This window comes from Balearica regulorum, chromosome 10 (assembly GCF_011004875.1).
Source record: "Balearica regulorum gibbericeps isolate bBalReg1 chromosome 10, bBalReg1.pri, whole genome shotgun sequence".
NCBI lineage: Eukaryota > Metazoa > Chordata > Aves > Gruiformes > Gruidae > Balearica > Balearica regulorum.
Genome location: NC_046193.1, coordinates 6,293,133 through 6,312,415, shown reverse-complemented (window position 1 = coordinate 6,312,415; position 19,283 = coordinate 6,293,133). Strand labels below are relative to the sequence as shown.

At 39.2% G+C, this 19,283-nt stretch overlaps 1 protein-coding gene across 4 annotated transcripts in view; it reads left to right on the top strand.

The window, feature by feature from the left end:
* Nucleotides 1-19,283, top strand: part of PRKCD (protein kinase C delta) — a 66,982-nt gene that overhangs the window by 43,147 nt on the left and 4,552 nt on the right. For 2 of the 4 annotated variants that reach the window (XM_075762922.1, XM_075762923.1), the window contains exons 4-14: nt 997-1,057; nt 9,734-9,890; nt 10,516-10,547; nt 11,214-11,299; nt 11,657-11,786; nt 12,401-12,501; nt 13,689-13,782; nt 15,241-15,371; nt 16,061-16,234; nt 16,766-16,857; nt 18,285-18,347. In XM_075762922.1, the coding sequence (XP_075619037.1) occupies nt 997-1,057; nt 9,734-9,890; nt 10,516-10,547; nt 11,214-11,299; nt 11,657-11,786; nt 12,401-12,501; nt 13,689-13,782; nt 15,241-15,371; nt 16,061-16,234; nt 16,766-16,857; nt 18,285-18,347 (1,121 nt within the window). Of the gene's footprint in view, nt 1-996; nt 1,058-9,733; nt 9,891-10,515; nt 10,548-11,213; nt 11,300-11,656; nt 11,787-12,400; nt 12,502-13,688; nt 13,783-15,237; nt 15,372-16,060; nt 16,235-16,765; nt 16,858-18,284; nt 18,348-19,283 lie in introns of all 4 variants that reach the window. The other 2 variants (XM_075762920.1, XM_075762921.1) reach the window with 1 other exon arrangement.

Genomic DNA, 19,283 nt, shown 5'->3' with positions numbered 1-19,283 from the left:
ATTATCCATAGAGCAGGTACCACATAGATGTCATCTAAACTTCCTCTCTATGACCTCAGTCATGACTTGGACAGACCATCATGCCCAGCAAAGAGACGTTAGTTCACTTACCATAGCCTATTTTTGTGTATGGAGAGACGGCCTGTCAGTAGTCGCCATAACTGATGTCTTTGCCTTCTGCAAGCTTTGTTGGGCACATGTTTTGAGTGTCAGACATTGCCTTAAAGATGAAAACTTAAGTCATTATCCCAGTAGGGTAATAGGATTTGTGGGGATATGTTCATGGGTGTATCTAATGTAATTGGATTTTTTCTTCTTCCCCCTGCCCCCCAGGTGTATTTACCGTTAACTCAGGGATACTTTGCTCTGTGCTGAAGTGAAGACTGAATCAGATTCTTCCATGTGTAATAGCTTCTTAGGTTTTATGAAGGCAGCAGTTTAAGAATTAGCAGCTACTTTCTGAGTGCAGGAACTGACCTCAGCTATTGGATTAAAAAGCATTTGTTTTTACTTGGCTGTAGAATGTGCTCACAGAAACCATGTGTAATGGCTTGAGGTGGAAAATAAAATAAATTTTGATGATACCACTATTTTTCTGATTACAGGCAACAGTATTTGGTATCTCTATGGTTTGTACTGTCAATAAACATATACCGGATTGTACAGACTTTTAAAACTGGGCTCCTGTGCAAATGAGTTTACTAATAGTAAAAACAGAAGCCAGCAAACCTCTTTGCAGAAACGGGAAAGGGACATGTAAAAACTCTGTGAACTTTGACTGTGCTGAACTTTTGGGTAGACATCAAAGCCATGCAGTGTGCTAGTAAAAGCAATAGAATAAAAGCTCCTGGTTCAGCTGCAGCAGTGAGATATGGAAGAGGGTTGTGATCCAATAGGTATCGAATGATATACTTTGATTCCCTAGAAAGAGCTGCTTAAATTCCTGAGAGTTTCAACCAGCCACATACTTCACTGTTGGTATCTTTCTTTCCATAGCTTGACCTACAACCTCAGGGGAAGGTGCTGATGGCTGTGCAGTATTTTTTGGAAGATGCAGGTAATGACAACTCTTTATTTTCAGTCAGTTATGTAAAAGTAAAACTTTTTTTTCACGTTCTTTTTGTGGAACACAGGATGTAGCTCACAAAAATAAATCACCTGGTGTACTGAGTAGAATTTTCTGATTTTTATTAATTTGGTTTTTAGGGGGGTTTTGTTATGTGGAGTCATGGCTGCATTTGTTAATTTCTAAATGCCTTTAGCCACTTTCGGCTCTTTAGTGTGTCTGTCCTCATGTTTTGATGTGATAGAAAAGATGCTATCAGCTCCTTTTTGGTACGAAGAAGTTAAATCTCTTGTTCTAGCTTATGCGGGAAACTGTTTTTTGTGGATTGGGGAACTGGGTCTGAGTTTCCTGGGATTCAGATGTCACATTCACTAATCACGGAAACTGATTGTAGCAACGAGTGAATGGTTAAGTGTTAAAATGCAAATCTAGTCAATGTTCTGCCGTAGCAGTTTAAAAAGTGAACAATCTATGTATGTCAGAAATATACACACACTTCTTGGAGAAGAAACTAGGAGGTAAGAAAAGACAGTTAATTACGAGAGGGGAAGCTTTAAGTACAGTAATAAAAACAAATATTTTGGCAGGGATTTGTGTATCTGTGGAATTCTTTGCTAAAGGAAATGATGTAAACCTCACAACTTGCTTAGCTAGTGGTTAAAACTTTCCCATACTAGAAGTCACGAAACTATCATTTCTTGGGAATTGAACTAGTCTGCCATATTAGCTTATCGATCTTATATGGTTTAATACTATGTGTTTGTAAATAATAAGTGGAAAGAGTAAGCAGTAAATTTTAAAGCATTGGTGGAATTTTTTCCCCATCTGTACACAGGGAACATAGTTCTGCTCTCATAGAACAAGTTAATTGTGAAGGTACCATACATTTTTATACCATATGTGCAATCCGTGTAGCAGTTACTGGAAAAAAATACTAAAGTTAGAATGTGATATGCAGTACGTGACATTTCAGAGTTGACATTTTATCTTTGCAATGGCAAAAACCCCAGCCTTATATGCTCGTTATTTTGGTCTCCTTTATGAAAAGTTAACTCTTTAAAGCAAAATTTCAAAAAATTGTGTGACTCTAAAGAGCCTGTAAGTGAGAGCGTTTCTCTGAAGATCAAAAGCTCTCTGTTTATGCACCAGTAATATTCGGATTTGCATTCAAACTGTTGTGAGCCATTATATTGGAAAACCTTATTTCCTCCTCTCCACACAGACATGAGAAACAGTAAAGATGGCATAAGTGAAACCCTTCCATAATTTGCTATTAGCTCTTAATAGGAAGGTAATATACCTGTGTGTGCTAAGTACTAAAATAATTGTACTTAGTTATGGATCAGAATAATTTTTAAATAGATACAATGTTCTTGCAATTCTTTTTATTGCCTTTATTAGGGATTGCAGATGGTAGTGGATGAAGTCTAAATACCAAACAGATCATTAAGTCATGCAATCATACTTTAATTGGCAAGTTAAGATTTGCGTGTTAATGCTCTTGTTAGACCTTCTACTTTGCAACAACTTCCTATTTACCTTCTGCTTTATAGAAAATTACTCAACGATACCTTTTTGGTAACCAAACCTCAGAGGTAGTGGAAACTCCCTTTCGAGGACATTTCACATCTACATTTTGGGAAGTATCAATCTGATACTTGCGGTGTTCGCATCAAACATCAATACATTTTAAAATACTAATCCTCCTCAAAATTATAGAGGCTCCCCACGTCACTCTCTGAATATCGCTGAATAGGCATACATTGAATGTTTTTTTGGCTCATCATTGCACTCCTGTAAATGTTTCCTCTAGTTAAATTAGCAGTTACCAGTGTTAGAGCAGAGAAGTTTGTTAGTGCATTACAAGGATGTTTGTATTAACTTCCATTCTTCACATTGCTAAAACCCTTAGTTAATAGTTGAAAGCTCAGAGACAGTTCACATTCCTTCCTGTGCACATACCATTTTGCTTTCTCTCTGGCACGCCTATCCATACAGAACTGTATGGTAGCTGTGTTTCTAAAATACTAAAAAAGGCTTGTTCTGAAACTGGTATTTCAGTTGTTCCCTAATTTATTTGAAGGTATTGCCACCATTAGCATCTTTGACTTATAGGTGCTACATTTTGTTTGAAATTCTACAAGCACTTTGCAAAAGCGACTAATTCTTTCTGTGGCTTGTTTTACAAACTAAAGCTGTTGGTTTTCAACCCTTCCTTCTAAGTAGCAAACATTCTGCCATCTTTAGAGAGAACTGCTTTTGTCTGCTTCAATGGTAGGGAGCAGTATTGAGAAGTAAGTGTTTTTATTGCTCCATTATCAGATTTATTATCAGAGAAAAATTTTCATAAATTAACTAATATTAAAATTTGTTCCATGGTAGGCTACACTGAGATGTTTCATTTTTATATTCTTTTTGCAGATTGGGGCCTGGGCAGCTAATTTATGGCTACGTATGAAAAGTTTTCCCAGTCTTACAGGGTGGTTTTTTTTCTTTCTAGACCCTGTAAAATGGGGATTGCAGACCCTTGATTTAGAGCTGTCGGAGAACTTTTTTTGTCTTCTGTCCTGTGATTTGATAATAAGTTTGTGCTGGAAATTAGAAGTTTTTCTTCTGGTGTGTGAAACATGAGGGTGTTGACCCCCATTTCCATTTCAGAATATTGTTTTCCTTCTGCCCCTCCTTCTCCTGTTGTAGTATTGAAACTAGGTTATAATTCTGTAAAGCAGCTTTACTTTTAATAGGTTGGAGTTGCAATATGTTTAATGCTTTGCTTGATCTTTGTTTATTCAAATGTAGTTAATGACCTTATCGAGTAAGAAAACCCCGGATCACAGAGGTGGCTTGCTGTACCGCTGAGTGTCTTGCACAGTGGTAGCAGCTTTGGAAATATGTTTGTGTCTTGTTTTTGAATTCTGAATTGCTGTTTTGCTGGCTTCAGCTTCCTGGAGAAAGGGTTAGTGAATTCTTTCCTTAAAATACTATTAGATGTATCAGAAGGTGAGTAATTCACATGTGAATTTTTGATATCTCAAGTATCTGACTTCTGGGAGAGGAACATGGAACCAGAGCGCTGGATGTATTTTGAGTATGTTTTTTCTTTCTATGTGTTGAGATGAGTGTTGGGGAAGCATGAGATTTCAGAATTTTTCCGCGGTATCCATGGAAAATAATACGGTAAATAACAGATTTGCTGTCACAGTCTGCATGTTGTATGGGTCTAAACTAAGATTTGAAGCAAGTTTCTCTGTGGGTGAGGTGTGTTGGGGAAGGATTGTCACGTTATTAGTAAATAAAAATGGTGAGGCTGAAAAGCCAGATCTGGACCTTGTAATTGTAAATGTGGAGGCCAGTATGATTTAATCATTTAGCTGAGAAAATACTATTTCTAGAAATTTGGCAAATGTGGTAGTTATTCAGTGGCACCTATCATCTGCTTTAATCTGCATCTAGAAGTATGATTGCATGAATTTAATAAAAACATTTTCCAACTTGATTTTCTTAAAGAAAATCAAACATTTGCAGATGTTGTCATTTCATAAACATGTCATTTCAAAGTTGACAGTGTGTTTGGTAAGGTAGCTAACGTGTGTAGAGCAGAGAAAATTTGATATAGTTTACATATTCACAAGAAATTTGACTTAACATTGTATTTTTAAAGGTTGGTTTTACTGTGCCTTTGTAGTTTATAAAAGAAAAGAGAAAACCCATTTTCCAGTTTATTCCCTGTTTTACTGCAATGAATGAGACATTGGGTATCTGTGCAGAAGTGTTAACCAAAACATTGAGTGAAATTTTTTTTAAAAGTACTGTGTACAGCTGAGCACAGACTGTGTTAGCACAGAACCCCTGCAGATGGTGCGAGTCGCTACAAAGACTGTAGTGTGGACGTGGGATTTTTTTTTTTTCTCCTGGATTGAAAGGTAGGGCTTGTTAAAACGCTGATGTTTTGTTTTAACACTTTTCTAAAAGACCATTGACTTCATTAATGCCTATGAAAGACTAGTTCAGTAGAAATGTGCTAAAAGTAGCTGCAGAGCAGTCCACCTCGGTGCTCTGCCAAGATTCAGAGCAGCAGTAGGTGCTGGCTCAGCGGCCGAGGCAGGACTTCATTCATTTATTTAGAGGAGCAGGCAAGAAATCCGTGGGTGTCCCAGTCTCTGTGCAGAACAGAGCATAACATACTTGTCATTTTTCTTACAGTAGAAATGCATACACTATTACATGCAGTATACATAACTTCTTATAAAGGTGCTACTAAGAGTTTGTAACGCTGGTTTTGACCATTCATGCTAGAGGTTGTAGTATAACTGCTTGGGGCTGAGATAGGTGATTTGAGATTATGTGCCAGCTTTGAGAGCAAATAGGATTGGCTTGTACAATAGGAAGTTACTGGTATTGCTACTTCAGTGTCAGCAGTGTAAAATCCACAAGTACTGGGAATGGAGGAGATAGCTTAAAAAAAAAGAAAAAGAGAGAAATACATGACAATATTAATACTAGAAATACATGACAGTATTAATACTTTCCCTGTAAATGAAACGTTGTGATGATCACAAAAGCCAAAATGATTTAACATGGCAAGTTCGTCACAGAAATGTAGACTTTTGGGAAATGTATTTCTGTAAATGGTTTGTTGGGGTGGTTTTTTATACAGATGATCTGTAAAGCAATCCTCTCCAGGACCAGGTTAAAGAGCAGTTTTCCTCTGAGACAATTCATGCCAGGGAAGTCTCCTTTGTTGGGGAATAAGCTTTCCTTTTTAATGATTGCTGTGTGAGATTAATATTTTTCTTGACCTGAAGGCGCACTTAACTTTCAAAGCCAAGTGCAAGGGAGGAGAACAGCAGAAGGGACACTGAACAGAAATGTTAGTGGGTTTTGCAATTTATAATAAAGTTTTGCGCAAATCTCAACTTGAGCAGCCAGTTAGCTGAGAAAATGTTTTGCCTGTCCCTGTTTGAAGTGAATTCCTGGTTCTCAGTCTCTGACAGTAGCACTGTTACCTTTTGTCTGTTTACCAACAGAACAGAGAAATGGGCAAGTTAAAATAAAAAACAGACTCTGAAGATGGTAAATATTTTTTTCTATTCTTTCTTTGAAAAAATCTAGTAGGGTTATTCTGGAGGTTGTTTTCTTTTGTCCTTGAACTTTTGAGGTTCAGTTGAGAGAATTTGACATCTCACCTTGAGGTTTATTACAGTTCAGCAGAGTCCTAGCAATAGTGTTCTAGCAAACGTTGTCCAGGCTAAGGGTATGTGTGTTATGTTAGTGGTTGTAAGGACTCTGCAATATTCAGAAGGGCTGGCACCGCAGTTAAATGGCGTATACAATGGTATGTCTTCAGCACTTGTGGAGAACTGCACTGTCGATTCACAGGCGTGCTTAATGGTTTCTTAATGAGTGTATGGCACGGTGGAGTTCTGGGTGCTTTTGTCAGGTCAGCTGCAAGTTTTAAGAAGGGACCTTGAAATACATGAACAGTGTGTCAGTGATAAATATTAACCACAGTTCTCAGTAGAGGAAATAGATTATGTTTAATGGTGTGTGCTGGGTCCAAAATGATTAATTTCAGGTCCAGGCCGCAGAGGTCACTTGGTTTCTAGTTGCTGATTCAGCTGTTTTGTACATGACTGTTTCTGACCGTGTGCTGCCCCAGAACAAGTGTTTCATCTGTGGAAATCCTGGCTGGCTTGGAGGTGGAAGCAAAGGCTTTCCTTTTGTGTTTCTTCCTCCCCTCCATCTCCACCCTGCATCCACATAGTTGTTGGGAAATTACTGCCTTGCAACTGTTAATTCTCTCTGCATCTTTGAACTAAAGCCTCTGTTCCCCAGTTAAGCCTGTGTTTGGCTGAACTTAAAACTTTTCTGGAGCTATACACATTAAAGATATTTTACAGATTAAAGATAACTTGTTAAGCATGCTAGTATTTGAGAGCCATCTCAGCTTCGGGTGCACTTGACTTACAGTTGCTGTCCAAACTTCTCAGTTTGGTCTGAAGCATACAAATATGTTTTCAGCTATACTTTGATATATTGGTTGGTTTTGGCAAAAGTATTAAATAAGGCAGCTAGTTGTGAAGGCTTTGTGTTCTCACATGCAGATTTTGAAGTTTTGCTGTCTCAAGGATTCTTCACAGTTAAAGTATGGTTAAGGAAAGTGTGTGGGGGTTGGTTTTTTCATTCCTTGTACAAACTGATTAGTTTATTAATTACTCTCTCAAAAAATAGATGCTAGTCTCACATATTTCTATTGAGATCAGTATTCTAGACAGGGAGGAAACACCACAGTTTCCCATATCCTCATCAAGTTTTGCGAGAGGCTTTTGCACGTAATATCAGCAATGCTAAATTGCTACAAGTATTTCAGCGTGAGGAGAAGCTGCGTCATGTTTACCTGGTGAATCCTAAACACTTGTTTTGCTTGTGTTACACACATTAGAGGATTTTGTCCCTTAATCTGCTCCTTCACAGGTTATCTCCTCAGAATACATGCTATAAAGCAACATGCCTTTCTCTGTTTTGTTGCTGCTACTGATTAAATCACCCTTATGAAGACATCCTTTCCATGCAGCAAACAATATGAAGTGTGTTCCTTGCACGCACATTTCAGCGTGTGGTTTCCCTGAAGCATTTGAGGAACAGTGGGTGAGGTCTGTATATTTGCTCAGCAGGATTAAACAAAGAGATAGTACTGTTTGCAGACTTGGACAAGCTGAAGTGCAGCAGCTGATGGGAGTTTTTGTTGGGTGAACTTAATAGCCTGTTTGAACAGCAGAAATGAATCCTGTTTCTGGAGGGGAAGACGTAACTCAGTGGCATATGTAATGTCAAGGTGTCATAGTGTGTGTTGTGAGCTCTTTTCAGGGGAGGCAGGATGGGTTTTTCTTTGAACCAGATGGCCAGTTTCTCAGAAAAGTGCATTAATACCTAGTGGCAAAATCCGGGGATGGTTTTTGGTCTTTCTTTTCACTAATATGCTTAATCTTTCCTTAATCTCTGAGCTGACGTCCTTTCTTTTCTAAGACAGTACATGCTGCTGCAGTTGGCTGTGACTGATAAATTAGTTCAGGACACTCAAAATGGTATTGAATGGTGGATTGTATTCCAGGTTCAGTGGTCTGTTGGAATAGCAGTGGTGGCAGCCAGCTAATAAAATGACAAAAACCAAGCGCAGCTAGCAACAAGAAAAACAGGGCTTCTGGGTAACTTTGCAATAAGCTCAGACGCTGCAGTTAGCATGACTTGCCAAAGGAAACAAATCTGTTCCTATCAGTTTGAAAAGCAAAGCTCCTGCTGGTGTTGATAAAAGGCAGCTCCATTTTTGCAATGGAGCGAATAAAAAACGAAGTCTTGACAATGGGAAAAATGCTTTTCTGGCTTTTTCCTTACTCCATTGTTGTGGAAACTCCCACCCTGCAAATGGCAATTTTCTGTTACCCTAAACTTCGCAGCACTTTCAACGTGAACCATGTCCACGTTTCTTCCAGATTGGGATGCGCAAGCTGCTGGCCAGAGCTGATGCGGTTAGCAGTTGATCAGCTCCTTGCTGCCATTTCAAGCCTTTATCTTTTCCTGCTGGATGGGATTGTCTCTCAACAGCTCCTCTCTATTGACAAGAAATGTGTCCTAGGGTTAAATTACCCAATCTCTATTGATACACCTTCATGGGGTTACCTCTGTTACACACTCCGCCTATTATTTTCAAAATGTGTAAGTAAGACTATATAGTCTGAGTTGTGGCTGAAAGATTGAGACACAAATTACTCATTTTTGTAAGAGAAATTCAGAAGCTTCCTTGGAAAAGAGTGGAAATAACTATAATCTGTAATGAAGGACCTGTATGAGCCAGGTGGACTCAGAGCCTGAGAATGTTTTGTTTGTTTGCTTTGTTGTTTTATTTCTTCGCTAATACTATATGTAATTACTATGTATATAGTATGAGATGCAACAACATATAGTATGTACTGTTATTGCTATAGTGTTTTATAGTACTATATACTGTAACCCTGTGGGGACTAGGAGGGGAGAGGAATGAAGCTGGGACATGTTGACAGACATAAAATCAAAGTTTTTATGAGATAGCGTAATGGAAATGGCAGTTGAAAATGTCATTTGTCCTTGCTGCCTAATGATCCTGGAGGCTGGAAGAAACCCATCTTACAGCAGGATGGCCCTGTAGGGCTTCACGGGCATTTCTGCTTAGTCCTGGGTCAGGAGGGCATGTGGAGCAGCAGCATGAAATGGCTTCTGCTGAAGGAATATGGAAGCAGGAACTCTCCAGCTTCCAATAAAATATTTATTTCTCTTGCACATAAATCACATAATGTATAGGAATTTACATTTTTTTCAAGAAACAACTGTGGTTGTCATTTCTCTAGCAAGACTGTACTCCATTCCTGCTTCTTCCTCTTAGCTCACTTGCTGAAGTCTTCTGAATGAGCAGGAGAGGGATGCGCTTGCAAACGAGGACATGGAGGGACACCTTAGGAAGCAGTGCGTGCGTGTATTCCACCCTTGTTGGTCTGAAAATCCACAGAATGCAGGTGTAAAATAAAATAGAAACACAAATGTGAAACAGAAATACTGAAGTTTTTGGAGAACCAAATATTAATCTTTATAATACCTTAAAGTATTAAAAGTATGTCTTCTTGTCTCCCCCCTTAGATTGCAAACAATCAATGAGGGAGGAAGAGGGGACAGTAACTATGAACAGGAGAGGAGCTATCAAGCAAGCTAAAATCCACTACATCAAAAATCATGAATTTATTGCTACTTTCTTTGGACAACCTACGTTTTGCTCTGTCTGCAAAGACTTTGTATGGTAAGAAGGAAATGTGAAGCTTCCCCCACCCAAAAAGGCTAAATAATTGCAAAATCCACTTTGAGTATATTGAGACACAAAATGACATGTAAACTCGTGTTGGGAAATGGAAATAATATATTTACTAAGATTATTGTTATATCTAAGTACTATAGTTGTCTCTTTCACATTAAAAAGTAGAACTTTAACATTTTTGCCACTGAAATAATTGGCAAAAATTCCATCAGCATCAAAAGTGAGATCTAGCCTGTAATCAACAGCACTCTTTCAGAAGAGGGTGAGATGAGTGGGTCTGAGAAAATAATGCTCAAACTTTGAGATGTGAAGTGGCTAAAGCAGAGTAAAGACCCATCAAGAGCAAGAAGGAGGATTTCCTGTACAACTGAAACCTAGTATTTTCTGGGTTTCCTTCCTAATTTGCTGGTCTATCAAAACACACTACCTTATCTTCTAAATCTTGCCTTTCTAAGAGATTATGAATAGCAGAATTTAGACCAGTGTATTAATTGGAGTAAATATTCCCATAGGAAAAAGATTGGTTAACATGGTAAAAATAAAAACCCCCACTGTTTATTCCAGCAAGCATCTGCTTGTATGATTTCTTTCTTTATCATTTGTTTTTCAGGGGACTCAACAAGCAGGGATACAAATGTAGGCGTAAGTTGATTTTACTTTTTTCTTCTGCTATTTTCCACGTTAACCTGTAGATCAAATAGTTACTGTTGAAAAAATCTTCTGTAAATATGCACGGCACCATGCAGCATTACCATAGGTAGTAAGTAGATGTTGAGCATCAGTTTTGCACGATAACCTAAGGCTGTCTAATTATGATGCCTACCTGAGTTTTTAGTATCAAGATTTAGACTTGGCTATTCTTCTCCTAAGTGTGTAATGCAATTGAAAAGTTGTACTTATTTATCAGAGCAGTTTTAAACCTTTTCTAAAATGAATTTCAATTATCGATGGGTTTTACAGCTGAATTGAAAAGCACTTTTGACTGAGCATAGATCTCTGTGCGTTCCTCCAAGCAGTAGGAGAGATATCAAAGGGTAAAACTCAAAAGCAAAATATTGTCCGTTATCAAATGCTGGTGGCATTTCCCAATGGAGGCAGATTTAGTTTAGAAATAGAGGTTATATAAAAAGAAAATGGGGGGAAGCTGCTTTAAAAAGATCGTCCTCTTGATAGAAAAGAAAGGGGTTGGTATATATAGTATGATGGAAAGGAGTGTGTTTTTTCACATTGTGCTATGAAATGCAAACGCCTCATCCCATGTATTTATTATCTGAAGGAATCCTTTTTTTTCTTGCACATGTCTTGAAGAATGCAATGCTGCTATTCATAAGAAATGTATTGATAAAATCATTGGGAGGTGTACTGGTACAGCAGCCAACAGCAGGGACACAATGGTAAGAGCCAGAACAATACCTTTAGAGTGTAGTTACGTAATTAAACCCTCCTGAACTAACAAAACCTCATATAGAAATGGGCAGGTCCGTTTGGGAGCTGCTTGGCTGTACAACCAAGTTACTGTCTTCCCTTGAAGATTGTACGTAACATGTAGCGGATGAAACTTTCAAGCAAGAAAAGTAGTTAAAAGGGGATGGGTGGTCTTTGGTGGGCAGATTCTTTCCTTGCTAGGTGAGGGCTGTTAAGACTGGGGTACTCAAGATAAAATTGTCATAGCTTTGTAATATCCAAGCTGTTTTCTGTAAGAACCAGGTCCTGTTTTGGGTAAAGTGCCTCACCCCTCTCCCTGTCCTCAGTTTCAAAAGGAACGTTTCAACATTGACATGCCTCATCGCTTCAAAGTTTACAACTACATGAGCCCCACCTTCTGCGACCACTGCGGCAGCCTGCTCTGGGGGCTGGTCAAACAGGGACTCAAATGTGAAGGTACGGAGGAGGAGGGAGGGCAGCTGGGACCTCTCCATGCTCTTCCAGTGCAGTCTCCCGCCCTGCTAGAGATTAGCTATTGCTACACACTGTGCATTTTTATATGTGGGTTATGTAGAGCAGGATTCATCTCACCCGTGTGCAGTTGAAAAAGGTTTTGTACTAGAGAGAGACAAACAGCTGCTTGGTTCGTGTGACAGCTCAGCCACGGTGAGCTTCTAACACAGTCAGCGTGCTGCGGAGGTGTGATCTTGGGGGTTAATCAAAATTACTGCTTTGGGAATCGCTGAAATGTGGTAGCACCTAAAAGTGTCTTAAAAGTGTTTGCTGTAAATACCACTTTTATAGTTCTCCCACAAAAAGGCAAGATAATCTTTATTGTAGCAGATTTTGAGACTAAAGTAATGATGATTAGAGGTTTTTTCCTTTTGAACAATTTTTGTAGCCTTCGTTGAGTTAAAGATTAAAACTGCAGTTTGATTAACAATGATAGATCCGTGCCCACTCTGGTCTTATAACAAGGTTTCTGAACTTCACAGAGAAACAATCTTTTTATTTTAATGTCAGACAGTATTTTTCTGATGCTTGTATAAACATCCTTACATTTCTTTCAGAATGTGGAATGAATGTGCACCATAAATGCCAGAAGAAGGTGGCAAACTTATGTGGGATAAACCAGAAGCTGCTAGCTGAAGCTTTGAATCAAGTTAGCCAGGTATGCTTTATTGCCATTTGTCAGATAATTAGCTGTTTTCAGAGCATTTGGGGGTTTTTACTTCATCTTTTCATATAATTTTTATGGGGAACCAAGTTTGGAACCAGAGGAAATGCAAACAGCCTTCTCTTTCTTAATCTCTTTATGGTTCAAATTATAAAAGTGTCAGTAGCCCAAAGTTGAAACTGGGGGGGCCCAGGGGGAATCCCACCTAGCAAAGAATTTCTAAATTCTCAGGCACGTGGTTTCCTGAGATCAAATTTTGTTCTTCTGTGGTGCCAAGCTTATTCTCTCCCTTTCTATTTAATTGTTTAAACAGTGGTATCATAATGCTGAAGTCTGTTTTTTCCATACTTCAAGTTCAGAATTCCACTTGAATGCTAAATTAAATCAATAAAGAGAAATATACCAGATATTCTCAACTTTTCTTAATCTGATATATACACACAGAAAACTCCTCTGGCATTAACACTGGCCCCGTAGTTTACATTGTTCATCTCCTGGTGCAGCATGGCTGTCTCTTGTGGTCAACTTCTGACTTGCAAATAAAGATTCGATACAAGCTCTGAAATAAAGCAGGAAAAATATATCACAAAACCCAACAGTATTTCCTCTGAGCTGAGTGTTCCTAAGCTTTCACAGGATATTTACTTTGAAAACAGTGAGAGCTGTTGCGCCAGCTCTTTCACAACACAGAAAAGCTCGATCTTTTCATTAGGAAAATTTGATCTTGGGGAATCTATCTTCCGTGCGTACAATTTGTTCTCGTGCTAAAGCTGGATGTCACACACGGATATGACTTCAGCATGTCCAGTATGACAGTGATTGCCATCTCTTCTTTCAAATGAACATATGTCCAAGGGGACGTTTTCACACAGTTTAAATTCTTCCCACTGGATTCAAATCATTAAACCTTTGCTAATCTTGCAATGAACAATACAACATAGACAATACAAGAATTTCAATGATTTTCTTGCAGTGAAAGAAGTAGAGCAATTGGCTGATCTGAAGCTGTAAAGAATGTGGCTAGTCTATGAACCAGACTTCTTGAGAAAAGATATGTACTAGGAGTTAATAATTAAAAAGAAAAGTTTATACTGCCATCATGTTACATTTAACAGCTATTGTTATAAGTGTTCCTGAAGTAATAGTGCAAATATAATTTCAAATGTTCCACTCCTCCTCAGAAATCTACACGAAGGTCCGATTCTGGATCTGTAGAAAGCGTTGGTATTTATCAAGATTTTGATAAGAAACCTAGAGCTCCAGGAGACACAACAGGTGAGAAAAGCTACGTTTTGATTTAGCCATTTACCTACCAGACTACACAAACTAACAATTTAAGTAGTTATTCATTCTTGCCTTAGAATTAGTTAGGCAATTTTTTTAATAAGCACTGACAAGAAAAAAAAAAAAGGTGCATATTTCTTTTTACTTTTTCCTGGCCACACAAAATGCTTGCATAACTTTTGACAAATACCTGTAGTTTTTAGTCCCCATACGCACTTTCCTGCGAAATGCTTGCTGTACTCACTGCAGCGCAGTTCCTAGCACAGAACTGGAGGATGCCTCGCTAACCAGACACGCACGTACAACACCTTTCCCTCCCTCCTGCAACAGAAGCGTCATGTGCTTTGTTAATTATCTCAATTTGTTCACAAGGCATTAGAAACTAATGACAAGTGCTATCTGTTTTAGGATGTAAGTAGCAAAAACACTACTTGAGATTGAATGGCTGAAACAGTTTAAGTAGTACCTGGAGTCCTATTTACAGGTTCAGAGTAAGGTTTTGTATTTTTTTTACTATTGCTAAAGAATTCTAGCACTGTATAAGCCTTTTTTTTTTTTTTTTTTTTAACTGCTAACTTATGATAATTTGTGCAAAAATAAATGTAACAGTAGAAGTAACTTTACCAGATTGAAATCACCAGGCTCGGTAAGAGGTAATTGGGTGGGTTTGGAATGGTACAGGAGTTGATATATTCATCCATACATTGAACTCATTCTGTTGAAATGCCCAGTAAGAAAATTATTTTGTTATTACTTATCATACTTGTTCTGGTTTGCCAGAACAGAGAAAGAAAAAAACCAGCCTCTTGCAGAGGTGGTTTGGTTTAATACGAAATGAGGGTGTAGCCACTGTGATTCCTCCCTGGGTTATCGCAGCTTAGGGGGCATACACGGTGTCATGTCATGGTTATCAGCTGTGTCTTGTTAGTGACCCAGCAGATCTATGGAGTGGAGGTCAAAAAACAAAGTACAGTTATGAATTTTAGGATATAATCAGTATTAACCTGTACAATGATGCTTCTTTGCCAGCATCAGGCATAAATCAGTTCTTTTTATGGCCTCTCTGCTTAGGCCGAGGGCCTAGCCTGTTCTCTTCAGAGAAGAAAATAATTTGTTTCCAAGCAGTCTTTGTAAAGTATCTTTTTCTCCAAATTATGCTCTATGTCTTAGCCACAGGGGAAAGTTAGGGCCTTTGATTTTTATAATGCCTAAGTATTGCTTAAACCCAGCTTCAGAAACAATCAGCTTTCAATTCCAATCCAACACTATCAAGTATGTTCGCATAATTTAAACTTTGTTATATACCACCGAAGCTGACCCTTATGTTTAGATTTGCCAGTATTCCAGCAGCAGATGCATTGAAGTAGCATGTCAGTGCTTAATTTTTAGCAGGGCATCGGAGTCACGCAGTATTTCTGCATATATTGAACTCCCTGTTTCAATTAGCAGATAGCGGCGAGTACGATAAACTCTGGGAGGGAAGCACAGCCAAAACAGCGTCACGAATTGCAAGCAGGAGAAAATTCAACATAGACAGCTTTGTCTTCCATAAAGTACTAGGGAAAGGAAGTTTTGGAAAGGTACGTAACAAACTTATAGAACTTAAGGTGATTGCTTTGCTTGATCTCTGCAACGTGATGGGCTGTTGTCATTAACCAGCAAGGTCTTTCTGTTAGAGCCGCTTGGGTGGATAATCTTGTAACAGAATTAATATAGCCGTCTTTGTCAAAGAGACTAGAAATTCATCGCTTGAATCTTATCTAAACTCAAAAGTGATTCATAATGCACAACAGGTTTTTTCAGTTATTTAGTATCGAGGCAGAGGAATTGCCCTTTATGCACCACACTGCAAAAGGGTTATTTCATGTTTGTACACTCTGTATAGAAACAGCCTCATCATGCTCCAGTACAGTGACAGGGAGATGCGGGAGAGCAGCATGACCTCCACAGATTCTGTCCGCTGTTGTCTGTGACGTTATAGCTCTAATGAAGGAACAGGCTTTACGTGTCTTCTCTTTATATAATCACAAGACCTTGACAGAAAAATTGCTCCAGAAGCTGCTGTGCCTGTGTCATGTGGGCCTTGAGCCCTGTCTCCTCATCTCTATGCCCGGCAACTTCACCTTTCCAAATCTCGCTCATGTTTCCCATCTAGGTGCTTTTTAATTGTCATTGCACTTGCTATAAACACCTTCGACTTACCCTTACCGATACCATCGGCAACAGTCTTTCCTACATGTGCTGTAATCTCATCTTTCATTTTTTGTAGGTTCTGCTTGCTGAGCTGAAAGGGAAGAATGAATTCTTTGCTATCAAAGCTCTGAAAAAAGATGTGGTGCTAATTGATGATGATGTGGAATGTACCATGGTGGAAAAGCGGGTCCTTGCGCTTGCATGGGAAAATCCATTTCTCACACATCTTTACTGCACGTTTCAGACAAAGGTGAGAAAAAGCCCAACGGCAACAGCAACGCAACAGATTTACCTTTTTAATAGATGCTGTTACTAGCAGTCAAGTGAAAGTAACTTAGTGATGCAAGAATTAAATGACCCCACATACACCGATGAGAACAGAATGAGATCAGAATAACATCTGTGCCATCTGGAATGAGATGCAGTTTAATTTAAATCCTTGATCTTAGCTTTACCCTCACTGAGGGGAAAAAAGATGACTGTCACAGATAGAAGTCAGTAAGTCTGTTTAAATGTATATTTTTATTACGTCTAGAAACAGATAGAACATAAGATCAGCTGTTTACCTTTGCAGTACAAGACCAGGCTACTCAAATCTGTAGAAGCCTCATACACTCTTAGGAGTTCATGAAATAGAGATATATTCAGGAGAAGAGGAACGTGGCTGCTTGGTCCCCAGCAGACACACCGCTACTTCATGTGTGCTTGAAATGGCATCAGTAATTTAAGTAATATAATAAAAATTAATAAAAATAATAATTCTCTGGTTATTTACAAACAGGATCACCTGTTCTTTGTTATGGAGTTCCTGAATGGGGGAGATCTGATGTTCCACATACAAGACAAGGGGCGGTTTGATCTCTACAGAGCAACGTAAGTCCACAACCCTTCAGTCCCCATCTCCGTGAATGATTTTAGTCTCTGGTTTTACTGCTTCTAGTTCTGCACCACTGACCCACACTCAAGTTTTCAGTGGCTGATGATTGAAAAGGTATTTCTAGGCACTGGTTTAACACAGTGAAGAAGCTCACTTAATGATGTGTGGAGTTAGATTTTCTTAATTTACGTAGCAGTGTGATGTTTTACTTTATGGGGTGCTTGTACCTAGAGATGCTACATAAACTGCACCATGAGCCAGCAATGAAAAGCAAAAGGTATGGCTTCGGTGTCCCTTAGGACAGTATTTGGATGGGGAAAAAACTGGAAAACAGAATGAGAAATAAACCCCAGTACTTATATTACTTACTAGTATTGCTAAGTTGACATGACTAGTACAGAAAGATAACCTGCACATTCCACAAGATACTGATGAAATGGGTAAGCGCTTTGTTTAGCAAGTGCAATTGCATCAGTTACACATGGCTGAAAGGTCACTGGCGCCGAAGACTTAAGATGCAAAAATAATTGTAGTATTGTTACTCTACCTATCATAATTTTTTAGTTTGAGGTCAGTTTCTACCTTTCACCTGAAAGCATGAGAGTTTTAATTGTATCACTGAATGGGTGCATGCAAGGCATTAAAAGCAACAGCGCAGGGTAGTGGATCTACATGTAAGCACCAGTGCTATTGCATAGCCAGACCGGAGAGCTGCGTGTGTTACCGTGTGCTGTACTAAGGAGCAGGGACTGGATGGGATCACATCAAGGGCTCTGGCATAAGTAGTGGCTGGCAGCAGCCAGCTTTACAGGCCAGGGCAAGCTCCCTTCCTACTCCCCTTAGCAAAAATCTGGACAAAGCCCTCCCAGCTTACCTGCGTTCCAGCAAACATCTGTGCATCTGGCAGCCTCTCCTGGCATCCTCTGTACCTATTTCTGACGTTTTGGGTCAAAGTTCATTCTGCTATACACAAATGGAAATAAGTTTTGTATTTGTTCAGCTAAAAAAAAAAAGCTTTTAATACATGTTGGGAGTAGGGGGAAGCTTTATTTTAGCATTTTCCTTCATATCCTCTGTACTGAGCTTCCAGTAGCTGGCCTTCAAAAGGCATGTGCGTACCACTGAATCCATACAAAAAGCAGAAGAGGGTCAGTGTTCCCTAACAGCAGTGGAATGAAGCATTACAGCAAGTTGCTGTCATGTCTCCTCTGCTGTTTGGCATTAGATACCACAGCTGTGTGGTGAAGGGGTTAACTTGCAGGTTACAGCATCTACCTATACAAAGACAGGCATATTGGTATGTAAAGAAGCGTACGGTACTTCTCACTCCATGAAGAGATGCTTACAGCAGCCCTTTTGGCCGGCTGCATTGACCGTGTGTTAACTAAGCAAGACAGATTAAAAGATGTTTTGGTCTTTTCAGGTTTTATGGAGCTGAAATTTTATGTGGGCTACAGTTTCTTCACAGCAAAGGCATTATTTATAGGTAAGTACCAGCGTGGGACCTGTGAGTTGTCTTAGCGCTCCATGCATCTTTGAATTACTGATTGATGTGGCAAGTAAAAGCTGTCTGTCAAGAGATCTGATGTTATTCCAAGGGCATTAACATGCCTGAGATGAATCTGTATCTCTGTGTCTCTGCCTTGGCAACCAGAATGATGGAGTGTTATTTATGTTACACAAAAGCGGTTTTGTTTCAGTTATTTTTAAGCACTGCCTTTGAGTCTATTTGGTTTGGAGGGAAGGGAGAGGGTCCTTGGGGCTATGAGTTCCTACCAGCCTTGTGAAAGTCGTCTGCTTTTGCCTTCCATATCAAACCATGATGCTTCTGCCTCACCAGGGGCCAGATCCTGATCAGCTGCTGCTTACTGTAAATACCCGTGCTACAAGAGATCAGAAGTTTGGGGGTTTTTAAATGTAATTTTTTCTCTCAATTTCCTTTCTCCAGCCTTTTCACCCCACCCCCAGCTCTAAAACACTGTTTGGTAACTACTTGCTCAGGTAGCTCTTACCTCTGGAACAACAAACAGGCATGAATGGTAAGGGCTGCGTGCTTAAGAGCAAGTTACACAAGGTAATTTAGGTAAACGTGCCCCAAAACATCTGGTATTGTCCATCCCCCTTTATAGAAACAGGAAATGGAGGATCCATCCTCCATTAAGCAATATTAATTTGGAGCCTCCATCCAAATTAAGCAATTTTCTGAAGTTAGAGACTAGTATTTCACAAAAAGTGTTTGTAAAGAGGATGAACATTACAGGAATCCTCCTTGGTGAAGGAGGACGATGCTTAAAGGCCTTCCAGCCTCAGAGAAGACAGCCATAATGCAGGCAGGTACCTAATGTACCCAACTGTATTCCCACGGCCTCCTGCAGCCTTTTATACAGGAAAGGATCAAACTCCAGGATACGTTGTCATCAGC